The following is a 23175-nucleotide window of genomic DNA, read 5'->3' as shown; positions in this document are numbered from 1 at the left end:
TAAGGGAAAAATCTCTGAGGAAGAAGGAAACGCATTAAACTGTGTTCAAAGACACGTTGTCTCCAGAATTCCAAAGATGATACCTGAGCCAGAAGACTGCTGGTCTGTGCTCCGCTAGTGCACACTCCTGGCACCACCTCACATGTCTGCCCTGAGTGTGGGGGATCTCTCTACAGCTGCTCTGCTCTCAGCTGTACCTTCCACAACACCTCTTGTGTACTCAAAAGGAAATGCAACCTGGGATGGTACTTTTTAAAAATGAAGGTCTAGGCACCTGGACATGTGTCTGGGAAGTGGCCACACTGCTGGACAAGTGTGCTACTTTTTGAGAACCAGACGCAGTGTGACCCAGATACTTCTGTCACTGAACACCAGTCGTTTGGGAACCAGTGCTGTGACACACAGGAAAAGAACATCAGTACTGCCCAAGGTCCCTCTACCTTGTAGTTCCTTGTCAATTATGCCTCCTAAATATCAGTAACTCAAAGAAATAGACATTTCCACATCCCTTTATCTCAGAAGGATTCTCTGGGTGCCTGAAGTACCTCATATGCTAGTTGGTAAACTTTGTAAGGCTTTTTTCAGGTTCCTAAATTCTTCCATAACTGGTTAGGTCTGTGTATTTTAAGCTCCAAATCTACAGTTATAATGCAAAACTATCACTTAGCAGACAGAACTGCACGATGAAAAAAAAAGGCTCCCATTTTCCATTTTGCTAAGTGTCTGATTACATGTTCTCAGGCAAATCAGATAACCTGAGATTCATTCAACTCATCTGCTGAGTACAAAACATTATCCAACTTCGCCTTTGCATTGCACTTTATAATCCGAGGTTTTCAAAGCCAAGTAGCAGCACAAAACACACAGCGGCTCCCTGAAAGAAACCAGCACTGGTGGAAGACTACCTAGAGGCAAAAGGAAATGTGTAGCCATTTTGAATTATACAACTATACTGGCTAAATCATCACAGATTGGAGTGCTGAGTACAATCCAGCAGCCAGAGAAAGAGTCAGAAGTCCCCAAAGATTTCAAAAATTAACTACCAGAGAATAATATCAGTAATTTATAAATTATCTTTTAAAAGCATTAAAACCCAACAGCAAACCAAGTTAATTTCCCTCCCAAACTTTCTTCATACTCTCCTTCCCATTTAATTTGCTTTCTCTGTCATAATGATTTCTTGAGGTTCTGATCACAGTATCATTGTGGTATCAGTCCACTGGAGGCATAATCCTGGCAATAGTCCTTTTAAAGGATAATTTAATTAAATTAAAGTGTTAAATAGTAGAAGAAAATTAATTTCCTCTGATTTTGTCCTCTCTTAAATACTTAAACTTGTACTATTATACATGAAAAATAAAATGAAATCTATCAAGTCTGAAACCTCAGATTTCATCAAGTACATACTTTTCCAGTGCGTATAAAAGAAAATCAGCCCATTAAAAATCCAATCACTGGGGAAAAGTAAGTTATTCATATTGAAATGTGTAAGTGCCTCTTCCCACCTGTAGCACCAGACACTTTCCATGCGGAAAAGGATAAAAAAGGTGAAGAAAAATAAAATACAAACTCCAAAAGATTGCATTCATTTAGTTTCAACGAAATGCTGATGAGCCCAGGAAAGCGAGAGGCTTCAGAAAGAAGAGGGCATACTCACTGCTTGAGGCAGACAACTCTTTCGGACTGGAGGACATTGGCTGAGCACACATCTGGCAGAGACAGTCCCTTCCATTAAAGGTAACTCGATCACCTGGTGGAAATGGACGCCTGGAGAGTTTAAGAGAAAACTGATTTTAGCAAAGATTATGCCAGAAAATTTCCTCTGTTCCCTATGCCTTCAGTTTGCTGCCTTTCCCCAGTGCAATCAATATTTTATGGAACTCAGGCCTAATAGTTTCTGCAATGTGGCCTTGGCAAAGCCAGGCACTGGAAGAAATCCAATTTGTGGAGGCAAGCAGAGCAGAGGTTGAGCTTGCCTTGTACTTTGGTTAAAAAAAAAAGTTTTCAGATATACTTTATCTAAAGAGTATACGACAGTGAAATCTGCTTAGACACAACAGCTACGTTTATGATGGTCTCAGCATGATGTTCTGAATAGCAAATAGTACAGAAGATAACTCAGAGCAATGTGGAGCTAGTCACTGATAAATACACTAATTTAATCTGCATTCAGCAATTAATATATTACTTTATTACAGTGGATGTAGCAGTTAAAAAAAAAATGAAGTGCTATTCACATTAACTCTCCTAGAGCTTTAAAATGGGTAGCTACATTACAGAACCACCGCTGTAATTGCTACCTGTGCAGGTGATGTTAGGAGAAAGGTAAAGCCTGAATGCACTGTGAAGTTTGAGATTATTTGCTGAACCCAACAAAATGTTAAGAATGTGTGTCAGGCAGAAGCTGGCATTACTGCTAAGTCTTATTCAGTGTATAAAATTGAGGATGAACAACATTTTGTATGAGCACTTCACTAAAATGAGAAGGTTCAAATCTTTAGTAAGTATCTTTAGCTGCTGAGTATAGGCCCTGCTACACCACACCTCACTCCAAAACTGCGCTTAACAAGTGAACATCTGCTTGTTTCCACAAAATAAGATGTTTAAGACATTTTTACTGCCATTCCTTAGTAGGCCATAAATAAATCAGCAGCAGTATTGCATTTCATGAATCTATTCAACAGCTTATCTTTTGTTCATTCAACATAAAAAGATTGATGCAAGTCAATGTACAGAAAATGGATGCCATCTTTTGTACTGTATCACCTACTTTCACACACTCTTCGGGAAATAAAGCTGAAACATATAGGTATGATTACCAACATGCAGTAAATTCATACACTGTTTAATACCAAATGGAAAAAAGATTAAAATACTTTCAATAGAAAAGTTCTTGAAAAATGTATCAGGCTATAGGACAAAGTACTTAAACTACTTACCAGAGATAGCTATGAAAGATTAGGGTAAGTCTGCCACATGAATACTCAGATTTTATTCCCTGCAGAACTGAAGACTGGGTCTCTTACGGGGGACATGAAATAGTATTTGTGAAGAAGAGGGGGATCAGAGCTGTCTCAGAGCCATGTGTTCTCGTATGATGTGAAAATGAGTTTCTAGTATATTCTCAATTGTTTAACTGTTCTTATAGTCCGAATTACTTCTCTACTGTAGTATCCAGAATTCTGCTTTACCTAACTTCTCCCATCAAGTTGGGTTGATCACTTGAGCTCAATTCAACCCACATCCATTATCTCAACATGTAAGCCTGATATTTAATTCTTTCATATATGAGAATAATCTTCTGAGAACAGGGAATTATATGTAACAGAGAAGCTGTGTCCCCCAAATAAATGAGTGGTATTTTGAAGGCCCTCAAAGTCAGACTTTTCCAACCAAATGCTTCTCAAGGAGAAATATGTCTTGAGAATTGTGTCTCATGGTGATACCTTTCTTCCTGTTTAACTTGTACTGGACTCACACGATGTCACACGGTAAGGGATCACTTACTTGCAAACTGTACAGGCAAAGCAGCTTGGATGGTAAGTTTTTCCCAGAGCTGTCACCACTTCGCCTTCCACGAAGTCCCCACAACCGTTGCAGCGGGTACCATACATGCGCTGGTAATCCAAGGTGCAAAGATATTCCCCATTCTTGATGAAAAAGCCTCCTTGTGCCAAGTCACAGCCACATACTGGAAGAATAAAAACACACAGAGAGATTGGAAAAATGTGCCTACTAAGGATGAGAGCAACAATCTATGCTTTTGCTTTCTCCTCCTGTCATTACAGGCCTTGACATCCCAGGAGATGGTTGGTATCCTCTGACTACAAGAAAGCTTGTCATAAAGACTTTTCTTGGAGGAACCCACATAACCATAACTTCCATGTACTTGGTCCTTGCCAAGACCTCCACTAACATGATTAACTAGATGACTGGAGGTGTCAGAGTAATTTGTACCAATGCAATCTTGCTTTCACTTCTGGGACTTGAGATTAGCAGCAGAAAATCTATGATTCCATAAATACAACAGATTTTAGTACTTTATCCACTAGTATACGTTCTTCCTCAAGCACGTATGTGCTTTATTTTAAAAAGCTTTCTAGGTGCTGCGTCTTCTTGAAACAATGGATATTTTAGAAATGTTGTATGGTTTAGATAAACTTCTCCAGTCCCTGGATAACACTGAGCTGCTCTACCATCACTACCTTAATGCTTTTTGTTTTGCTTTAAAAGTATGATTTAAAATGTTCAGGTTAATTTTAAAGTATTAATTTAGACATAAATAGCAGGAAAAAAATGCAGACAATCAAACATTAAAAATGTAGCCATGCCTCCACCATACACACTTCATGATATAAGTTGCCCAACTATAAAACAGTGCACTGCATAAAGCAGATTGGAATAAAGAGTGTTCCCCACTTGTGTTCTGAACAAAGTAATGCCCCAAGAACTACTGTTACCTTTGAGTGCCTAATCTGCATTGGTCTTGTGTTACTCTTTTATACACTATACTTTCTGTACTTCATGGATTAGATAAACCACTCTATTATTTGGATATAGATTTATGGCCATGTATAACTCTATTCAGAAAAATAATTGTATCAGTAAAAGGGTGAAGGACCAGTGTAGGATCTGTGTGACTTGGCAGTTTTTCACTGTTAAATGCTTATTCAGCCAAACCAAAAGACATCACAACCCAGTGCCCGTTTTTCTTTAAGAAAATATTCATAGTGCTACATTGGCATTTCTGGTCAACACAGAAAGCAACACATCCCAGAACAGCCAACTCCTATGAAGATAAAGTGTCATGGGAGACTGAATTTCACAATTCTGCTTTAGCTTGGGTTGAACAAAGAGCTTGAACCTACCTATTTAATGTCCCATATTCTTCTACTTTTACTTTCGCAATTCTCTTTCCCATCCCACCAGGGAGTTGGAGGGAGTTGAGTGAGTGTGCTGCATGGTGTTCAGCTGCTTGTTGGGTTAAACCATGACAGCACCAAAAATACTAATTGGTTCATGGAAGCTTTAAAAAGTCCTCTTTTTCACCTCAGAGAGAAAGCGTAAGTAGGAGTTACTAGATGAATTCTTAAACAAATATACACATGGCAGCTCACAGGCATTTTGGTTTCAGTCACTCCTACTGCTACTCTGTATATTGCTGCATCTGTGTAATTCAGTACGAGAAGCTACTCTTCACAGCAGTCTAGAACGTTTGCTTAACTCTTACTAGGCAAGCAATTCCATCTCATCCCTCTTCATAACATTCAAGTACATCCAGATCAAATATCAGAAATATCAAGTACCAGGAATTCTGATTACTAATGAAAAATAAATAAGCAGTATTCTAGGCCGCTGCAGTTATAGAGTCCTTGAAAAATTAAAGTATGAAATACAGGAAGATTACCAGGGGAACTGGGTTCAATTCATTTCTCTGCCAGAAATTCCAAGCACAATATTGTGCACAACATTCATTCTCTCCTCATTACAATGGGCTAATATCTTATTAGCTACCTGCCTTGAAAATTGAAATTGCAAGGTGCTTGGGACAAGGAGTGCAAATTCTCATATCTGCCTTGGCAGTGGGTCTAATAAGGTGGGATGAGCAAAAGCAACTTTTAATGCAAGCTCCGCTCTAGCTTCTGAAAATCCAGCTTCAACGTATCACACAGAGGTCTGTGGCAGATCATTGCTTGCAGAAAACACCACAAGCTTTGAATGAAAGGGTTCAGGCACTCACAGTTATTAAGCTCTACCCCTTTCGTGTGGCCACAGAGATTCAAGCCTAGTGATGAAAATAGGGGATAAAATTATTTGGCAAGTCTTTGAAAGGCAGTAATTACTAGTATTAAAAAGAAGCTCCCTCTATTGCCCTTTTCTTTCTGAAATCTCCTTTCCACTCAATCTCTTATTCTTTTTGTCAGTAACTCAGAATGAGTTAATTTCTCTCATACTGGCAAATCATGAATTCGGGGACAAGCAGAATTGCTTACGATGTGAACCACCAGCAGATTCATCATCTTTGGCGTACTCACAGCAGGAAGCACGCACCAATCTGCGAGAATTAAAGACAAGTCCTGGCAACCCCACATTACAACGGATTTTTGCAGACAATTTAGCACATGTGTTCCCATCACTAATCACAGCTTTAAGCTACATCGGCAAAACAAGGGTCACCCAAACTGTTAACATCCATGGTTGAAAAAACGCTGCTTTCACTTTGAGTCAGAGATCAAATCAGAAAGGATGAACACGACTGCATCCACACTTGCTGCACAGTGTGGTGTACAAACAAGGAAGGGATTTAAACAGCTTTTTTTTATTTTTGCAACTGCACAGAAGTCATGGGTCTGACAATAAATCCCCTCAAGCTTAAACATACTGCCTTAGCACACATATTTATAACTACTGTAGAAATACCACAGAAAAGATGGACCAATTGTGATTGTTTTTATTAAAAAGAAAGACCATCTGCCCAGCATCGCTCATGCCACAAACAGCAGAGGCAATGAAGAGAAATCAGATGTGATCACTACATCCGTAAAATACATCCCAATAGTGTGATCTAGGAAATTGCTGTGATACAAATATCATGTCATCAAAGAAAAACAAATACCAAAACGATGACAATTAATATGAAACATTAAATTATGTTCTTTTGTTTTCTCCTATGCTGATGGGAAAAACAACTTCAAAAGAATTAATTAGTAGAGCCCATAGCGATGCTTAAACCGCGCTTGAGATGGCAAAAACGGAGAGAGATTCTGTAAACATCCATCACATGGAAACAGTTTTACAGGAGAACATTTCCCCAAAAACCCTTCCTGCTTGATACAATGGAGGAAATTCCATTTTACATGACCAGAACCTCCCTTCTGAAACAGGAGGTAACTGGGGAGCATTTCTATGCCCTGAAGTACCACAAGCATAGAGATTAAAAACAAAGAAATCACTGCCTTTTTTTTAAATAACATAGAAACCCATTATCTTCAACAGCTCCCAGAGGAACTCTGCCTTTTTCTCAGAGTCTGACATCAAAGAATTTCATATTCCAGACAGCCCATCCTGCCTCTCTTGTGAATGGAATAAACTGGGATACAGTCCTGCCTCACACTGTATGGGAAACACAGACCTACAAGGTTTTTCTCACTTTACCTATTCTCTGGAGCTACTACTTTGTACCCTTGAAGCACAAAAAGTTTGGAGATGCCATCAGCGCAGGGTCTGTGTATGCAGGCCTGGGCTATTATGACAGAAGGTGCTGCTCAAGAGCAGTCCGACCGTCTGTGGTCTCCATGGGACTCCAATCATCCTTAAACTGAGTTGCTTCCAAGCTTTAACGGATAGGATGAAAATGAAGAGATCAGATTTTTTCAAAGTGGATGGAAGTAGGATTTGATCCTCCCGAGCATTATGTAGGATTTCCATGGGGTTATTGTCAGTGAGAGTTGAAAAACCAGGCCCTTAGTAAAGTAACTCCATGTTGATGTTAAGTAAAAATTGTTTCAGCACTGCAGAAACAGAATCACACAGGCAGACTCTATGAGCTCTCAGCTTGCAGAAGCGAATGCTATTCATTAAAAGTCTAACAATCTGCTTTGTCACCATGCATTAAATAAGGCACAAATTCAATTTCCTGTTGGGGTTTTATTTCTTTCTTGTATTTCTAAGCTTCACAGAATAATGGTGCTGTTCTTAAATGTGGAAATATTCACATAACAGTTATTTCTCAGGACATAATGGATTTCTTGTTTTAAGGGAGAAAGGAATTTGGCACTGTTTCAGTTTATCATCTACATCTAAACAAATACACAGAAAAAATCCATTTTTTAAAAGAAAGAACTTAACAAATCCTGTATTGATTAAAGCAAGGTTCATGTTCTTATTAAAGTTTCAACATTTCAGGTGAACGAAATCTTTCTCTGCCTTTGTTTTATTCCTCTTATCAACAATTTTCTTGAAGGCATAACCTCTCGTTCCTTAAGTCACTTAAAGAATGAATGTACATCGAAGTATCATCAGAAGATGACATGAGAACAGTAAATCTCAGAAGCCATGCTGCAGCTCTACTATTGCAGAAAGGCTACAAGGCACCATTAGGAAACTGCATACAGCTTTTTGCAAAGGCTGTAACAGAGATCCTGATAAGTGCTTGTCACACTCCTGGTACTGGAGATTTTTTTCGGTATACGCTGATGAGAGATGCAATTTGATCCAAGCTATCTGGAACTGCGTCCAGCATTCCTAGTGGTTCTGGAATCTCTTCTCATTTCAACGGATTGACTTTACTGGGAAGTCAAAAGAGCTTTATATACATGGAACAAATGGGAGAAAGGTTTAGCAGCTAAAATACCTCCTGAGAAAAAGATGACACTGCAATTCTCCCCTCTTCGCCTAAATTGGTCTGGGGTCCCCATGAGAAGCACCCTCTAGCCTAGGTGCTAAACTCTTCTCCACTCCCCTTGGAAAATCTTGACCTTCCATTTCAAACATCCCGCCTGTGTGACTACTGAGCACTGCTGTACACAAGTCATTCTCAGTGGGGCACTTGAGTGAAACCCCCAAGCATTTAATGCAAGCATTCACTCAACTGAAACCACTAGTGATCAGTGATTTTCAGATGAGCTCAAGAGTTTTAACTTAATCAACTTCCTAATCAACGCCATGACACAAGGTCAGCTTGCTTTGGTTTTCTCCTTAACACGGTAGATAGAAACAATACTCCAAGGGGAAGCTTCCCAGTCCACACCTGACATGCATATATTTCTAGCAATCTAACAACCAATAGCCAATACCTGAGCTCAACAGCAAGCAAACAACAGCCATATATAATGGTGCAAAGTGACAGCTTCCCAACTGAAGTATCAGTGTTTTGTGCACCGGAATGGAAACAATAGCAAGAATCACTCAACCATTTAAACCACCTTTCACATTAAACTAAGCACTAGGTGGAGATCAAAGTCATTAATGGGTCTGTGGGAAATGAACCATAAAGAAAATGCAATCAGTGGAAAAATGTCAAAAGTTTAGCCCGGGATATCTTGGCTATAACTACCTAGATAAGATATCGCTCTAAAAAATTTACAAATATGCAAACCAAGGATGCAAAAATAGAACAAAACCACACCTACCTCATCCATAGACTTATGAAACAAGTCAGGCAAATGAAAGACACATTGACAACAAACCCAAGCAACTTTTCATATTCTCATGAGGATGCTCTGCCCCACTCATCAAGCACCTGTAAAGCATCCTGCTGGTCCTCTACTTTCAAAGGGATCCAGTAGCTTGTTAAAATCTGACATGGCATCTGTCAGCATTCATCAGTATCAGCCAAGCAGTGCAATTAATTTCATTTCCTGTCAAATGTTTGGTCACTGAAAGAGACCTCAGGCCCAACTACACTAAGATCAGTGACAACCAATTGCCATTAGTAGTATTAAAACCCCAAAAGCAAAACAAGGATCCACTTCACAATGGGATGAAACTGCTTGGGATTTTTTTTCCTGTCAACATCTAAAGCAAAAATTAACAATTCAGTGTTTTATATGGAAACAGAAAAAATAATTTGGAAAAAAAGACCCAAATAAAATAGGACATTGCTATTAAAAACAAGTAGAAATGCAGGAAAAGGTCAGAGGATGGGAGAACAGTGTGAGGTAGAACTACGGGTACAGTTTGAGCCCTACTGTCAAAGCTCGCAGTCACCTCACCCCTGCCTCTTCAGCAGGCAGCAAGAGATCCTCAGGAATTCTTATGAAGACTATTTCCCACCAGTGTTGAGGACGGCTGGTGGCTTTCAGTGCCGAGGGGTTGGATATAGTTTAAAATCTGCTGCACCCCTGAAACAGCCCATTGCCATCCCAAAGGCTACTACCACTAATGAGACAAAGCTCTCCCTGCTGCTTACAGGTTACGGGAGGGTTAGGGTCGTTTTGCAGGAAACCAGGCTATCTCACAGGAAACTTCCCAGGCCCTTGCCTGAACCCAAAGAGAAATACCAGTAGGAATTACCGCAAGAAGAACAGGCTTCAGGACACAGCAGCTACGATACACAAGTACAGAAATGGCAGTTACTCTCACAGCTGCAGCTGAGGCTTGCTTCCATACCAAGCTACCTGAATGCATGAATTCACATCCAAATCCCATTTCCTGTCACGGGAGAAATTTTAACCTCCATTAGCTCACCAGGGACAGCAGAATCCCATTGCCCCCTGGATTTTCTAAAATCTGTTCAAATCTGATTTGCTGTCCCCAGACGTATTCTTGCTGTCCATCATTGGGTCTCCCGGTGCACACAGATAACAGCGAGCCTACCTTTTCACTTTTTCACTGGATTTGTGTACTAATCTCTTCAACAAGTACTTCTCTTTCATTTTCACACCTAAAATCTCAACTCTTCTTCATTCCCTTCCATGGCACTTTCTACCATGGATAAAGGATGCAGATGGTCAGATCCCCTAAGTCCTGACCATCCAAACCAAGATATTGTAGCACTTCTGACCTTTTCATGGGTATTCTACTGTTAAAGCATTTCGTATTTTCCAATGGTTTATATTTTAATGACTAGAAATGCCCTTTTCTTTAAATGACCACTGAAACACTCAGATTTAGGAAAAAAAATAAAATACAAGCACTCCTGAGAAAAATAAAAAGACTTAATGATGTGAAAGGCTGTTTCAATAACCAAGCTGAAAAGGGGAGTTCACAAGCTGGCAAGCAGAACCATGGTGTATTGAAAGAGAATAACAAGCCTGGAGAGCTTTTATAGAAAGAAGGCTCTTTGGTTCAGTGATTCAGAGCTTCAAGGGACCTCGTATAATTTCCCAGTTCTCAGGAAGGAGCACATTCTATCCACCAGTTACATTGCCATGTCCACAGATCAGTCTCTGCTTCAGAAGCATTTGTGGAAAGGCAGAGATCTTTCCAAACAGTGCACTGGATATCGACTGCAAGAATGTCATCATATTTACACTTTCCATCCATGTCACTGAACTATTAATAGTGGTAACTACCCAGCAGCCAGTCTGCAGCCTCCTCCTGCTCCACTGAAGGAATCTGATGACAGATCAAAGGTCAAAGAACTAATGATTTAAAACACATGCCAGCCTGTTGATACAGTGTCTGCTTACATGACCCTAACTTCTTCCCAGTCCTTCAAGGGAGGAAGATCCAGTTCAAAGTCAAAGATGACAGAGCATCCCCAAATCTAAACTTAGGAACCCTCCCCCTTCCCTGTCAAGCTCACTGAGCTACAGATGATGTAGCCTTGCAAAAGTCATCACACAAAAGAGACAGACCCGTGCCTGGAACCTAAATACATCACAAGGGATTCTGGCAGTGGGCTTTCCTAAATAAGCTTGAAAGACATCTGACTCAAAAGAAGAAAGTTAGCACACTTGTTCCATAATTATGAAACTGCTTTATGCTTATTTATAACAATGTTTTAATAGAAGCTAAGAGTTTCTTCTCCATGGGATACCGTGGGTTTGTGGAGTGATTCCTGTATGCCAAGACTTGGCTTTGCCTTATAATTTGCAAGAATATTAACTGGTAATTGCCTTTTGATATCTGATATTGCTATAGCATGTAAAACATTCACACACAGTGAAACATTTCCACCTGGCATAGACTAATCAAAGTACAGACATTTATGCTGCATAGTGAGCACTAGAAACTTTAGGACACCGTCCATATTCTCATGGCAGGATGTTTTTTGGTTTTTATTTTTTAGGACAGTCTACCATAAGGAAGTTAACGATGTTTTCCAACTCATATTCAGCATCAAGATCAGGGACACTGTTCAGTATCTGAAACAGTCCTACCACAAATGCTGCATTACCTTGTTAAGAAACTCCAACCTATCTCTACAAGTACCAAAATCAGGCTATGTAAACTTTTACACTGTTACTATGAAAGCGTAAGCTTGTTCTGTTAAGCAATACACTGTATTGAAACCAGCATTTCCCTCTAACCTAGAAGATGAATCATAGGCTAAGCAATAAAGTCTTATTATAGCAATTTTGGTAGCCTCAAAGTTTCCTCTCCCGGTACATGCAATCGGGTAAAATGAACTGTAATCAACTGACAATGATAGAAAATTACCATTTGTATCAGATCACAATTTAAATTGAGATACTGAAATCTCTGCTCATGCACATCATAATTTAGGGCCTGATCCCACACACATTTACATATCTAACAGACATTTCTGGAAAAACTAAGACTATTCACTGCAAATTCATGTACACAGATGCTTAGAAGGAAAACTTTCTACTTCTTTACAAGCTACTAATTCATTCTTGTTGATGTCAATGCTTATTAAAGACACAAGTAAAACAAGGTCTGTTCCCTCTCCAACCTCCTCACCTAACTCTCCCTCCTCTCAGCCTGCTGCTTCCATTGCCTGGTAACCATTAACAATTTGGTATGGCAAGAGTACCACGCTCCTGGTAAAACAGAAATGAAAAGTTATTTATTACAACTGAAGACAACACAGAATCCAATTAAACTTGCACTTGCAATACACAACAGTGTAATTCCTTAGCAAAGTAACTAACTTTGTTAGAGAACTGGTCTTTGGCTGTTTTATGAGTAGTGCTCCTGGAGGTGCACTCCTAAATGTCTCTTATCCCTCTGCTGTCCATCATTCCCCTGTTAACTCCAGCTCCCAGTCAGCTGTTAACTGCCTGAAATTCTTTGCCTATCGGGAGGCCAGCAGAGCTCACCTTCTGGGGGACAGGCCACACCATTTGCAGCTCTTTGGACTTTTTATCAGCTCTTATCCGTAGCCACAAATAGAACCAGCCAGTCTTGCCAGGCAGATAGGACAAACCAGCTGTATATGCTTGGTTCTCAACAGGCAGGGGAGTAACAGCTCGCTGCACCTTATCGCGGGGTACGGGAACCTGTCAATCCGTGGAGGTTTTACTTGTCATCTCTGTCAGGAAGCAGTTACTCTGTTCTGAGAAAGCTTCCAGAGATGGATGTAGCAGCAAACCACAGGGGCAGATGATTGTCAGATCACATTATGTGACACACGAGCATGTCCTGAGCTGGCCGATGCAGCATGGAGGCTTCAGTCTCCATGCTCCGCAGTGCGGTACCCACCACTGACACGCATGCCAAGCAGTCACGGGGTGCCTATGCATCTCTGACATTACCTAGGAAAGCAGGATTATAATCGTATCAAATACGCTTAACAGCACGATGTAAACACAAAGTTGAGAGCATGGATGGCAACAAAAAACAAAACAAAAGATCCCATACAGAGCAAACTAAGCACAGGTTCACACTGAAACCCTGCTAATATACAACTAGTGTGACAGCATTATGAGGAAATGGATTTTTCTGCATCTTCACTACACTATCAGACTAAGCCTATAGGCATTTTCAGCAGGCATGACAGCAGGAAGACAAGTAGGCACTTGTTAAAGTCTTCCCCACAGCAGATGTATGAGTTGAAGTCTCAAGTTCATATTTTAGTATACAGAAAGGAGAAAGCTGCATCTACAGGTGGCTTGGTTGTCTGATGCATTCTGGTCCCAGTACCAGGAGTTGTTTCCTCTGGCTAACAACAGACTGTATGAGCGGAGGGGGTCTAACTCCACCTCCCATAGAGTCACAGTCATGTCAAATTAAAAATCCATTAGACTAAGAAGTGAAAAAAGGTTACTTGAACAGCTGTATCCCACTTGTGTGAACCATATGGTCAGACAACATGCATTATAAGTAAATAACTATATGGTTTAAATAAAGAAGTGCATTCACTGAAATATGAGACACCAGCAATAAACAAGCACTGCAGCTCAGGTACGAAATTCAAAACAGGACTCGGGGTGACCTCCCACACACCCTCCTTGCCTTCCTTTCAGTGAAAGGCAAATGAGCCCAAAAAAGATGACACTTACTTGCTGGCAAACCCAACTAGTAAGGCACAGACTGAATGGACAGCAGGAGAAAAGTCTCCAAGATTCAGCTCTGGCTCTCAGTTCAAACCGTATGTGCAGATATTACAGAACAGGTAGAAGCCACACTGTCACCCGACTCTCCTAAACAATAAGTGAACACATCTAACCAGTCACCTTCTGCAAGCTCAAAGTTTCCTTAATAAGGGAAATTAATAAGCTAATGCTAAAAATCATTGTTGCACTTCTATCAGAGATAAATATTCGTATGGCTCTCTTTTCTCTGGTGATCTTCCTGCAAGCACTCATGAGGTCAACAATAACACAGAATATTAAACCGTCATCAGCTTGGAAATCCCTCCATCAACAGAAGCCACAAAGAGTCTAGATTGCCCTAGGGGAGAAAAAGAAGGAAAAAAAAAGTATCCAAGCCAACGCAGCCTTTCAACAGAATAGTCAAAGCACAAAAGTGGCATATGAGTAAGTAACTAAAAACAAATGAAAGAAGAAATCAGACCCCTCAAAAATAGCAGGATTAATCTGGTACATTCAGGAGCAGAATTATTTCAGAGCCCCATTCCATCTGTCCCCTTGCTTTATCAGGAGGTCCTATGCACGCCGTTTGCTGCCTGGCCTGAATTACCCTTCTCCTTCATGACTCTAAGGGGCTCAGCTGGCCTGCTGCTGGAAATACCCTAATCCGGTGTCTTCTGTAAACTGAGACCACTACTCACTGTGGGCAGAAACAGTAAAAGAAACAACTTGTTGCTGTTTTCGAACTGCTTAGGGATTATATAACAACAAGTACTGCTTGAAATACAGCAACGGTAATACAGAAAGACACATGCATTACCCAAAGTATTTCAGGAATAGTACAGATAGTGCTCCTCTCTGCCTGCCATGATGGGCTGATAGCATTCCAGTTTGAGACAGATGAAAGACATCAATATCCAGGGGAAAGTCAGGCATTTTTTGAGTTATCTAACTGTATTTAACTAAAAAACACAGGTAACACACAGAATTTCTTAAGATTCTATCCATTCACTTTTCAGCACGCAAATAACTCAAGCGACTTAAAAAAACCCCAATGCTTTGGTAATACAGGAAAACAAGTCTTTCTAATTTTTGTTATATCCTGTGTATTTAGAAAGGAGAAGAGCAGAGATACAGCAATCACACTACTATACTATTCTATTCACATTTGGAACATGACAAATGTAATTGAAACTCAGGGATTGCATTTAAGGCACTTTTCAAAGTTCAGATCTGCAGTATACGTGCTAGTTAAGGACTTGCAGAAAAGATAGCTCCAGTTTAAAGGAAGCAGAAAACACCATCATACAGATTGCACTACGCTGTTTTAATTACTCAGTCACTGTGATTTACTCCAGCACCTTTCTCCAGGTTCGCCATTAGCTCCACCATGTTCCCCTCAAGCCTGAAGTCTTCTCACTGTATCTAACCTATACTATGCTACAACTGAATGTGACAGAAGCTGGCTGTACAGAAGCAACCCTTCCCTTGTTTCACATGGGCCTATATATTTCTCCATATTCTCACCTTTCTCCTACATACTGTGGTGACAGTTACTTAATTCAGCTAACTCCGTATTGTTGTCCATTAAACAGAAACCAGATGAAGGAGTTGGGATTGCCTCCTGCTTCAGAACACTCGTTTTCAAAGGTGATGATTTCACAAAGAGTAGTTTTACAATTATTTAATGCTTCACTAAACTTCTTTTTGGTAAAAAAACCCACAGTGAGTCCTTGTTGTGGTCACAGAGGGCTCAGTGGCATGAGCTGGAGCTGCTGAGAGCCCCTCAGGTCCTTGCTTGGAGGAGCAGGCAGGGCTTGCCCCATTCCCAAGGCAGCTCCACAACACAAAGCCTTAGAAACACTTTGCAGAACTGGGGCTGGCAGGAGGCAAAGCTCTGCTGCCTGACATGCAGCTTTCTTACAGCTTTTAGGCAAATATAAATACAAATATAGACATACAGAGATACTTATATCTGAGAGCAAAGCTCAGAGTGGAGGCTCAGAGAGGCGAAGGTCCAGAGAGTGGAGAGACTCACACAGTGGAGAGGTTCATAAGATTACAAAGAACCAGGCCAAAAGGAAGGGAGAGGCACGAAGAATGGTGGCCCACAGTGCGGGAGGCCCAGTGAAAGGGGAGAGACACAGTGGAAGACCAACGAGTGTGTGTAGGAGGCACAACGGGGAGAGGAGGAGGGAGGCAGAGCCCAAAAAATAATAGTACACCTAAAAGCATGGGAAGCCAATGACAAAGTGGGAGGCTTACATAGTGGAGGCTTGCAGAGGGTCAGGGTGGCCGAAAATTGTTGAAGGCCCACCAGAAAGCTGGGAGATGCAAAGACTCAAAGCCCACAGAGGCTGAGAACAAGAGTCAATGAAGCCCAGAGAGTGGAAAGCTCATACAGTGGGGCCCCCAAGCAAATGAGCCTCCAAAAAAAGGTGAGGCCTGCATAGAAGTGAGAGTTCCAGAAAATCCCAGCCCATGGAGAGGGAGGCCCAGAGAGTCAGGGAGACCAAGTGAGGGTGAGACAGAAAGGGAGGGAGGCTCACACAGGGAGGCCTGAAGAAGTGGGAAGCTCAGAGGATAAGGTCCCATGGAGGTGGAGACCTAGAAGGTCAGGGAGGCCCAGAGGAGGGTCAAGGAGGCCAAACAGAGTGGGATGCCCAGGGAACCCCAGTCCATGAAGGCTCAGAGAGAGTAGACTCAGTGCAAGGTGGAGGCCCACACAGAGAAGGAGGAGGTGCAACCCACACACTGAGGGTCCAGGAAAAGGGAGGCCCCCAGCAAGTGTGTGTGCATGTATGTATGAACCTAAACACACAAGTGTGTATAGATATGCACGCATACTGCTATTTCTTGAACTTCAGCAAAATACAGCAACAATAAAGGCAAGAAAATCTTTTTCGCCCACTCAGCTTAAAAGCAACAGCTCAGCTTTTTCTGAGGGTCATGGAGTCAGCACAGCTGCTAGAGATATCCCTTGTTTTCCCTCTTGTAAGGATCCTCTGCACTGCTTGGTCACTGAATGCACCTCTCCAAAAACACGTGGCTAAGGCTGCCCCCTTGACCCAGGACATCCCCCTCAGCAACCACCCTGCACGTTTCTCTTGGATGTCAGTATCTATCAGGGTATCTTTGGTGGGCTTTTTTGAATGCAGGTACTTATTTCAGCAATCAGTTAAGTTAAAAGGAGCTTAATTTTCATAACTATCCCTAATGAAAGATGGTGATTGGTATTAACAGTTTAAAAAAAACCCAGATTTATCCAAATCCTTGAAAAAACAGATAAAAAACTACAAAAAGACAGGATTTTCTTAAGTATTCTTACGCTATATTCCTTTTCACCACACCACACCATACAATTTAAACATACTTTCACTCTATACATGGAAATAACAGGAAATACATACAGCACAACATTTGAAAACAACTCAGCTATTTACACTGGATTTCCGAGTGGCTTTTGGACTTTCTCTTCCTATCTTTTGTGACTCTCCATAAAGCACTTCATCTTGGATGTTTAATGTTGTTCTATTGTTTCCCAAATAAACACAAAAGAAACCAGAAGCAGCCAGAATCTAATTATGGCCTAATTCACTGTTCACATAATATGTGAAACTGCCTGTCTACACAGAACTATACAAAGCAAATAAAATTGAAAATAACATTAAACAGAGGTATTTTTTTTTTCATCTCTTTCAGGTATTATTATCTATTGTGTAGCTTGCATCCAGTGTAGAGCAGAAAGGGAAAATAATGAACACATAAGTATACAGAGCAGAATGTGCTATGTTGAGTATTCTAGTGGTGGCAAATATATCCCCCTGATGCCTAATAAAACTAAATGTCTTGTATAATTCAATTAAATTGTAGATGCTTGCATACTGAATTTGTTCTGCTTGGTGCCCATCACCTTGCTGCTGGTACATGTGCGATTTAGCCATTTCACCCCCATTCTTTACCCTCCTCAGCCACAAATCCTTCAGATACTGAGCAACAAGAACATCTTGTAATCAGCCGATCACACCGTCATCCCTCATCACTGGTTCAAGGTGCATTTGCACAAATCGACTTGTTTCTAACAGATGACTATCAAGGTCTTACCTTTGCAGGTGAAGCATTTGATGTGGAAGTGTCTGGCCTGAACACGGAGTACTTCACCTTTACATGGCTCCCCACACTTATGGCAGTGGATGACTGGCTTTTCAGAGGGGTGGTGAGGCTCCTGAGGATGGGCCACTGTAAAACAAAAAATATGATTTAAACTCAAACAAAAAAGATATTTTCTCCTGTACATAAATCTGTGTTCTGAGACACTTTCATTACGATACAAACGTATCTGTTCACACTTTATTTTCATTTAAAAAAGTCACCACTTTTTTTTTAAATCTAGCCTTTTGACAGTTTAAGCCGCTCACATCCACTGCGACCTCTTTCCACTGAGGCTGCCATGGAAAGATGAGGGAAAATTCCCTCCACAGTTTCAGTGCCACAAAGTGTTTCAGACTGCCCAAGCTTTTCTTTCCAAGAACATGAGTGTGTGTAAACCATTCAATGAGCATGCAAGGCAACAAGGACTGGGCTATTTTAATCCAAGAAAGAATATAACCCAAGCAACAAGAATGAAAGGAAAGCAATTCCAAATAATGTTTTGGGAAACCAGATCAACCAGGCAATCTGAATTTGCATGCAAATAACTATATTAAATATAAGCTACAAACATCTCCATTTTGCTACCGCACGCATCTAAAACAGGGAAAACATCTGATGAGAAAAGAAGCAAATATTATTTGTTTCTACTCCCATTAATTCTAGCACAAATCACTCTCTGCATGCAAATTACAGATATTATGAGTAGACAGAAATGACCAACATCTGCAATATAGTCAAAGGGACAAAATTCCAGGTAGTGGCAATCGGTCAGCTATCCTGCAGAGCTTCGACAGGAACAGGAAAGTTTTGTGTCAGCTTTATTGCGTACTTCATTGTTGTAATAAAAGTTTTACTGCTTCACATTTGGCTTCCATAAAAAAATGTTTAACTTACTCTTCAGATGTGTCTTGTGGCAGCTTGGGGCCCCAACAGAAATGCATGGGTGTAAGCTAGCGCAAGATTGAGTCTCATCTGTAATGTTTCAAGTGGAAAGTATTACCCAGAATGTTCCCAAACAAAATTACGTTCCTTCAGATCTCCCTCCCACATCCCACTCTAACAGCAGAAAGCTGTCCTCCTTGTAATATTGTTCTCAAATTAGTGATGCTCATCAGAATATTTCAGAGAAAACATACATCTCTACCCACGCCTCTGACTTTATACCATTCCCGTCCTGCTTTACTGGCTTGCAAAGGACTGAGTGCTGATACACCTACATCACTCTCACTGGGAATCATCTGCATTGCTTTATCTCGGCATTTTCTGGAGCTCTTTTACTTTCCTGATCAATTCCTGACATCTCCTCAGCCAGGATTAGGCTTTTTTCAGTTACTGCTTATGCAGCAACAGAACAGATACCTTGTTTCTATTTACTGAACCCATTTCCTCCTCCCCCTTCAATTAACATCTAGGGGAAAAGCCCCACCATTTCATGGCATTCTTCGATATTGCTCTCCTCGACTCACCTTAGTAAAGAAATGCTGTTACCATTCTGCATTATATAAATACAAGATTATTACTAAAAAAGCCCAATATGTGGATAGCAGCATAACAGCATCAAGAAAGAGGATATCAATTATCCCAAGCAATAATTTCTGCTGTAAGTCTAGCCAAACTAATATGGCAGCTGCTATTTGTTACCACCACCCCCTCCCCACCCCAATGTTCAAAGAACATGGCTGAATACTTCTCAAAGTTTTTAATACCTCCTCCCCTGGAGCCTCATTTCAACTATTCCCCTTGAGCAGTTATTTGGCCCATACTGGTGAACAGAATGCAGTTGGCGATGCCAACCAGTATTTCAATTAGCAGCTCCATTTAAATAAGAGCTCAGTGAATGCCTTGCCTTGAGTGAACCTCATCTAATAGTCTGCAGTGCAATACTGTTTCTGGAATGGAAGTTATTATTCTTCCAAACAAGACCATTAACTATTAACTTGTAACCAGGGAAACACACAGTTTATGCAATAAGGAAAAAAGAAAGAAAGAAAATAAGAGACAAACAGAGACAAGTGCTGGGAAATTAAATTATTATGTGGAAAATTTCCTCTCAGATCCAGACAGCCTGAGGTGGGCCTGATGCCAACAGAAGAAAAGGTAACAGAATGGACTTTTAAAGTTGCTCAAATGAGGAACTGGATCAACGATTTGGGCAAATGCTCCCTAGGACGTATACAGTGCAGTGTGAAATCTGTGCCTGCAACATTCTGCTCTCTCAAACTCACATGTGAAGGACACCCTAACACATTCTGTATGCCAGGCTCCAGATCTTCTGGTATTGATCTGAAACACCAGTTTTTGCTTTTTACTAGAGGGTAAATAAACGTTTTCAAGACTGATCCAATGATGCAACTTCTTCCTAGTTCTACCTTTACAGCCATATAATGAATACAAACACTGCTAGTTGCTATTTCCAGACTGATCTCTTAAGTGAAGCTAATTACGGTGCTTGTCTTACTGCCCTCAATTTGGCACTGTAGGTCAAGACTGAGTAATTGACTTTGGTTCTCCTGCAAGGAATTACTTGCAAGCTTTTTCCTTTGCAGATATGCAATATACACAAGGCTTCCCTGTGGCAGAGGTGACCCTTTATAGTCACCAGTGAAAACAGAACAGGGAATTAAAGAGAAATACCCTTACAAGCAGTTTATTTAAATGTTTCTGACTGAAGTCCAGCCAGCTTACTGGACATGTAAATTGGGAGCTGCTTTGGGTCTGAAAACTTTTGAGCTAGGAGCTAGGCTCATCTCCTTACAGGCATTTCAGATCTTGACACAGCAAATATTTGGGGCTCTGCCTGCACCGACCCTCCCCACACCAGCTGCATGCTAGAGGATACATTCTGAGGCACTGTGCACCAGCAGCAACAGTGCAATGAGGCAACTCCATATCATGACTACGACAATAACAGACTCCAGCCAGTATAATTAGTGACAAGACATTAATTTAGGATCTGGATAACCCAAGTTCCAACCCCTGCTCCATAAGAGATATCTGGGCTCTTTGGATGGCATGTCCTTAACTCTAAAGGGCTAAAGGCAAATGGTGAAGTTCAGCTATGTCTCTGAGCCTGTAATCTATCAGCTTAAAATTAGGTTATCTGAATGTTTGAGTTTCTCTGTCTTGAGTGTCCCTGACAATAAACCAGGTGTAACAGCATTATTAGCATTACTCTACTGTGAGAAGAAATACAGAGGACAACATTCCCAGGCACTGGGATGGAAAGAGTCACACAAGCACCTAAGACAGTAAATCAGCCCTGACAGTCACATACACCACTTCTGTCGTATCTCTGGAGGCAGTGTTCATTGGAAAGGGCATGGGTGGACAAACATGAACCTGAGGAGCTGTGTTGCCTTTAATGAAGTTTCAAATCCAAATATATTAACACCACGACTATCTTCCTAATTTAAAGAACACAAATTAACAACATTTTGAGGGAGAGATGATACCAGAGCAAGACATTCTTAGTTCAGTACCAGGGCTCACAATTGCCGTCAGTCCTTAATGTGCATACTTACTGCATGGGTAGTGCAATATAGACACAAGTATTGACCAGTTCCAGATCACAGATGGGAACTGATAGTTGTCTACATACAAATCATGTCAGATTAAGTCAAGATTTGATTTTATATCAGTTTAGCCCAACCAGTTTAACAAGGTGCATGGATCTTTTTGCAGATTAAACTCAAAGTATCAGTCTAGTTCAGGGGAGCAAGGTGCAGACCCCTACTAACAGAGTGGTTCCAGTTTCAAACAAATGTCATTCCATCAAAAGTACCCAGGCTACGACGTGAACTTTTTTTAAACAGGCTCCAGTTAAACTAGTGCAGTGTCCACACCTGAACAAAGGGATGCTGGAAGCAGGCACTCAAATCAAACAGGTGCAACTACTTCTTTGAGTATTTAGTCTTCTTTTTTATTCCTTCAGCACTTTTCAAGATTAACTACGAAAGCTACAGTACCTGTAGAAATTTAAGTTCTCATAGTTTTACAATTTTAGGGAGACCAATTATGAGATATCAATAAAACTCTTCTGGAGTTTCAGGCTGCTTTATAACAGTTTTAACTTCCAATGCTGCTCGGCAAGGCCTGAAGACATTTTTTTTCCTTTATTAATGAACACACATGATATGTAAAGGTGAGCCATGTAAAGGTATATAATGAGGAAATTTTCAAGACAACCTAAGTTGAGACTTTCACCCTTGCTAACAAAACTAGCTTGAATGAGTAACTGGTGTGTTCTTAAGCTCATTTGATTTTTCAGTGAGACAAATCAATGTCCCATTAAATATCCAATTTACCCAGAGTAACATGCACAATGACTGTAATAACTGGGGAGTCTGGATTACATGGTTTCATTTGGGGGGGGAAGAAATAATAATAACAATAACAATAACAATAACAATAACAATAATAATAATAATAATAATAATGAAAATAATCAATAGCACCTTCCTCCGTGAGGAAGACAGCCTTTGTCACTGGAGTGTCGCTTTGTGCTAACATCACTCCATAGGCAAATAACCACAATTTCTGTCATTCTTTACATTCCCTCTTGAATCGTGCAATGTTGATTTCATTACATTTTGCACCTGCACTACGCTGATGCAAATTCAAAGCAACTCTACCACCTTTAGTACTCATTACTGCATTTTAGCAAAACTTCTCAAAACAATCCCAGATCTGAAACAAACAAACAAAAACAAAACCAAAACAAAAAGTTAAAAGGAGAGCTAGAAAAGACCAATAACAACTCAATGTTCATATAAGAAACCTAAGGCACTTTCTGAGCAAAACGAAGAAATTAATTTGCTGTGCAAAGTTTAAAACTGCCCTATTGGTGTTTCTTTACATAGAGCATCTTATTGTACAAAGGTTTAATAGCAATTACATGTTTCATTGCATCTGCCAGAAAAAAAGACCTCAGTGCTCATACCAAACCCTTCCAAAATGGAAATTACAGCAACTACCTGGAGAGTAACAGTTGCTGAATAAAAGAAAACAAGGAAAATAAATCCTGCAGCCTCCCTCATTGCTGATTCTCTCCCTGAACACAGAACTGGTAGGAAACCAAAGATTC

General features: G+C 40.6%; 1 protein-coding gene across 1 annotated transcript in view; it reads right to left on the bottom strand.

Annotated features, from left to right (window-relative positions):
• Window positions 1-23175, bottom strand: part of LOC104538218 (actin-binding LIM protein 1-like) — a gene marked incomplete at its 3' end in the record, with an annotated part of 62826 nt that overhangs the window by 11675 nt on the left and 27976 nt on the right. The window contains exons 2-4 of the mRNA XM_010181340.1: window positions 18045-18179; window positions 3508-3691; window positions 1658-1767 (exon numbers count right to left, since the gene is read on the bottom strand). Coding sequence (XP_010179642.1) covers window positions 1658-1767; window positions 3508-3691; window positions 18045-18179 — 429 coding nt within the window. The remainder of the gene's footprint in view (window positions 1-1657; window positions 1768-3507; window positions 3692-18044; window positions 18180-23175) is intronic.

The sequence above is a fragment of the Mesitornis unicolor genome, unplaced genomic scaffold, assembly GCF_000695765.1.
Source record: "Mesitornis unicolor isolate BGI_N332 unplaced genomic scaffold, ASM69576v1 scaffold9653, whole genome shotgun sequence".
Lineage (NCBI taxonomy): Eukaryota > Metazoa > Chordata > Aves > Mesitornithiformes > Mesitornithidae > Mesitornis > Mesitornis unicolor.
This window is presented reverse-complemented; position numbering and strand designations above follow the sequence as displayed.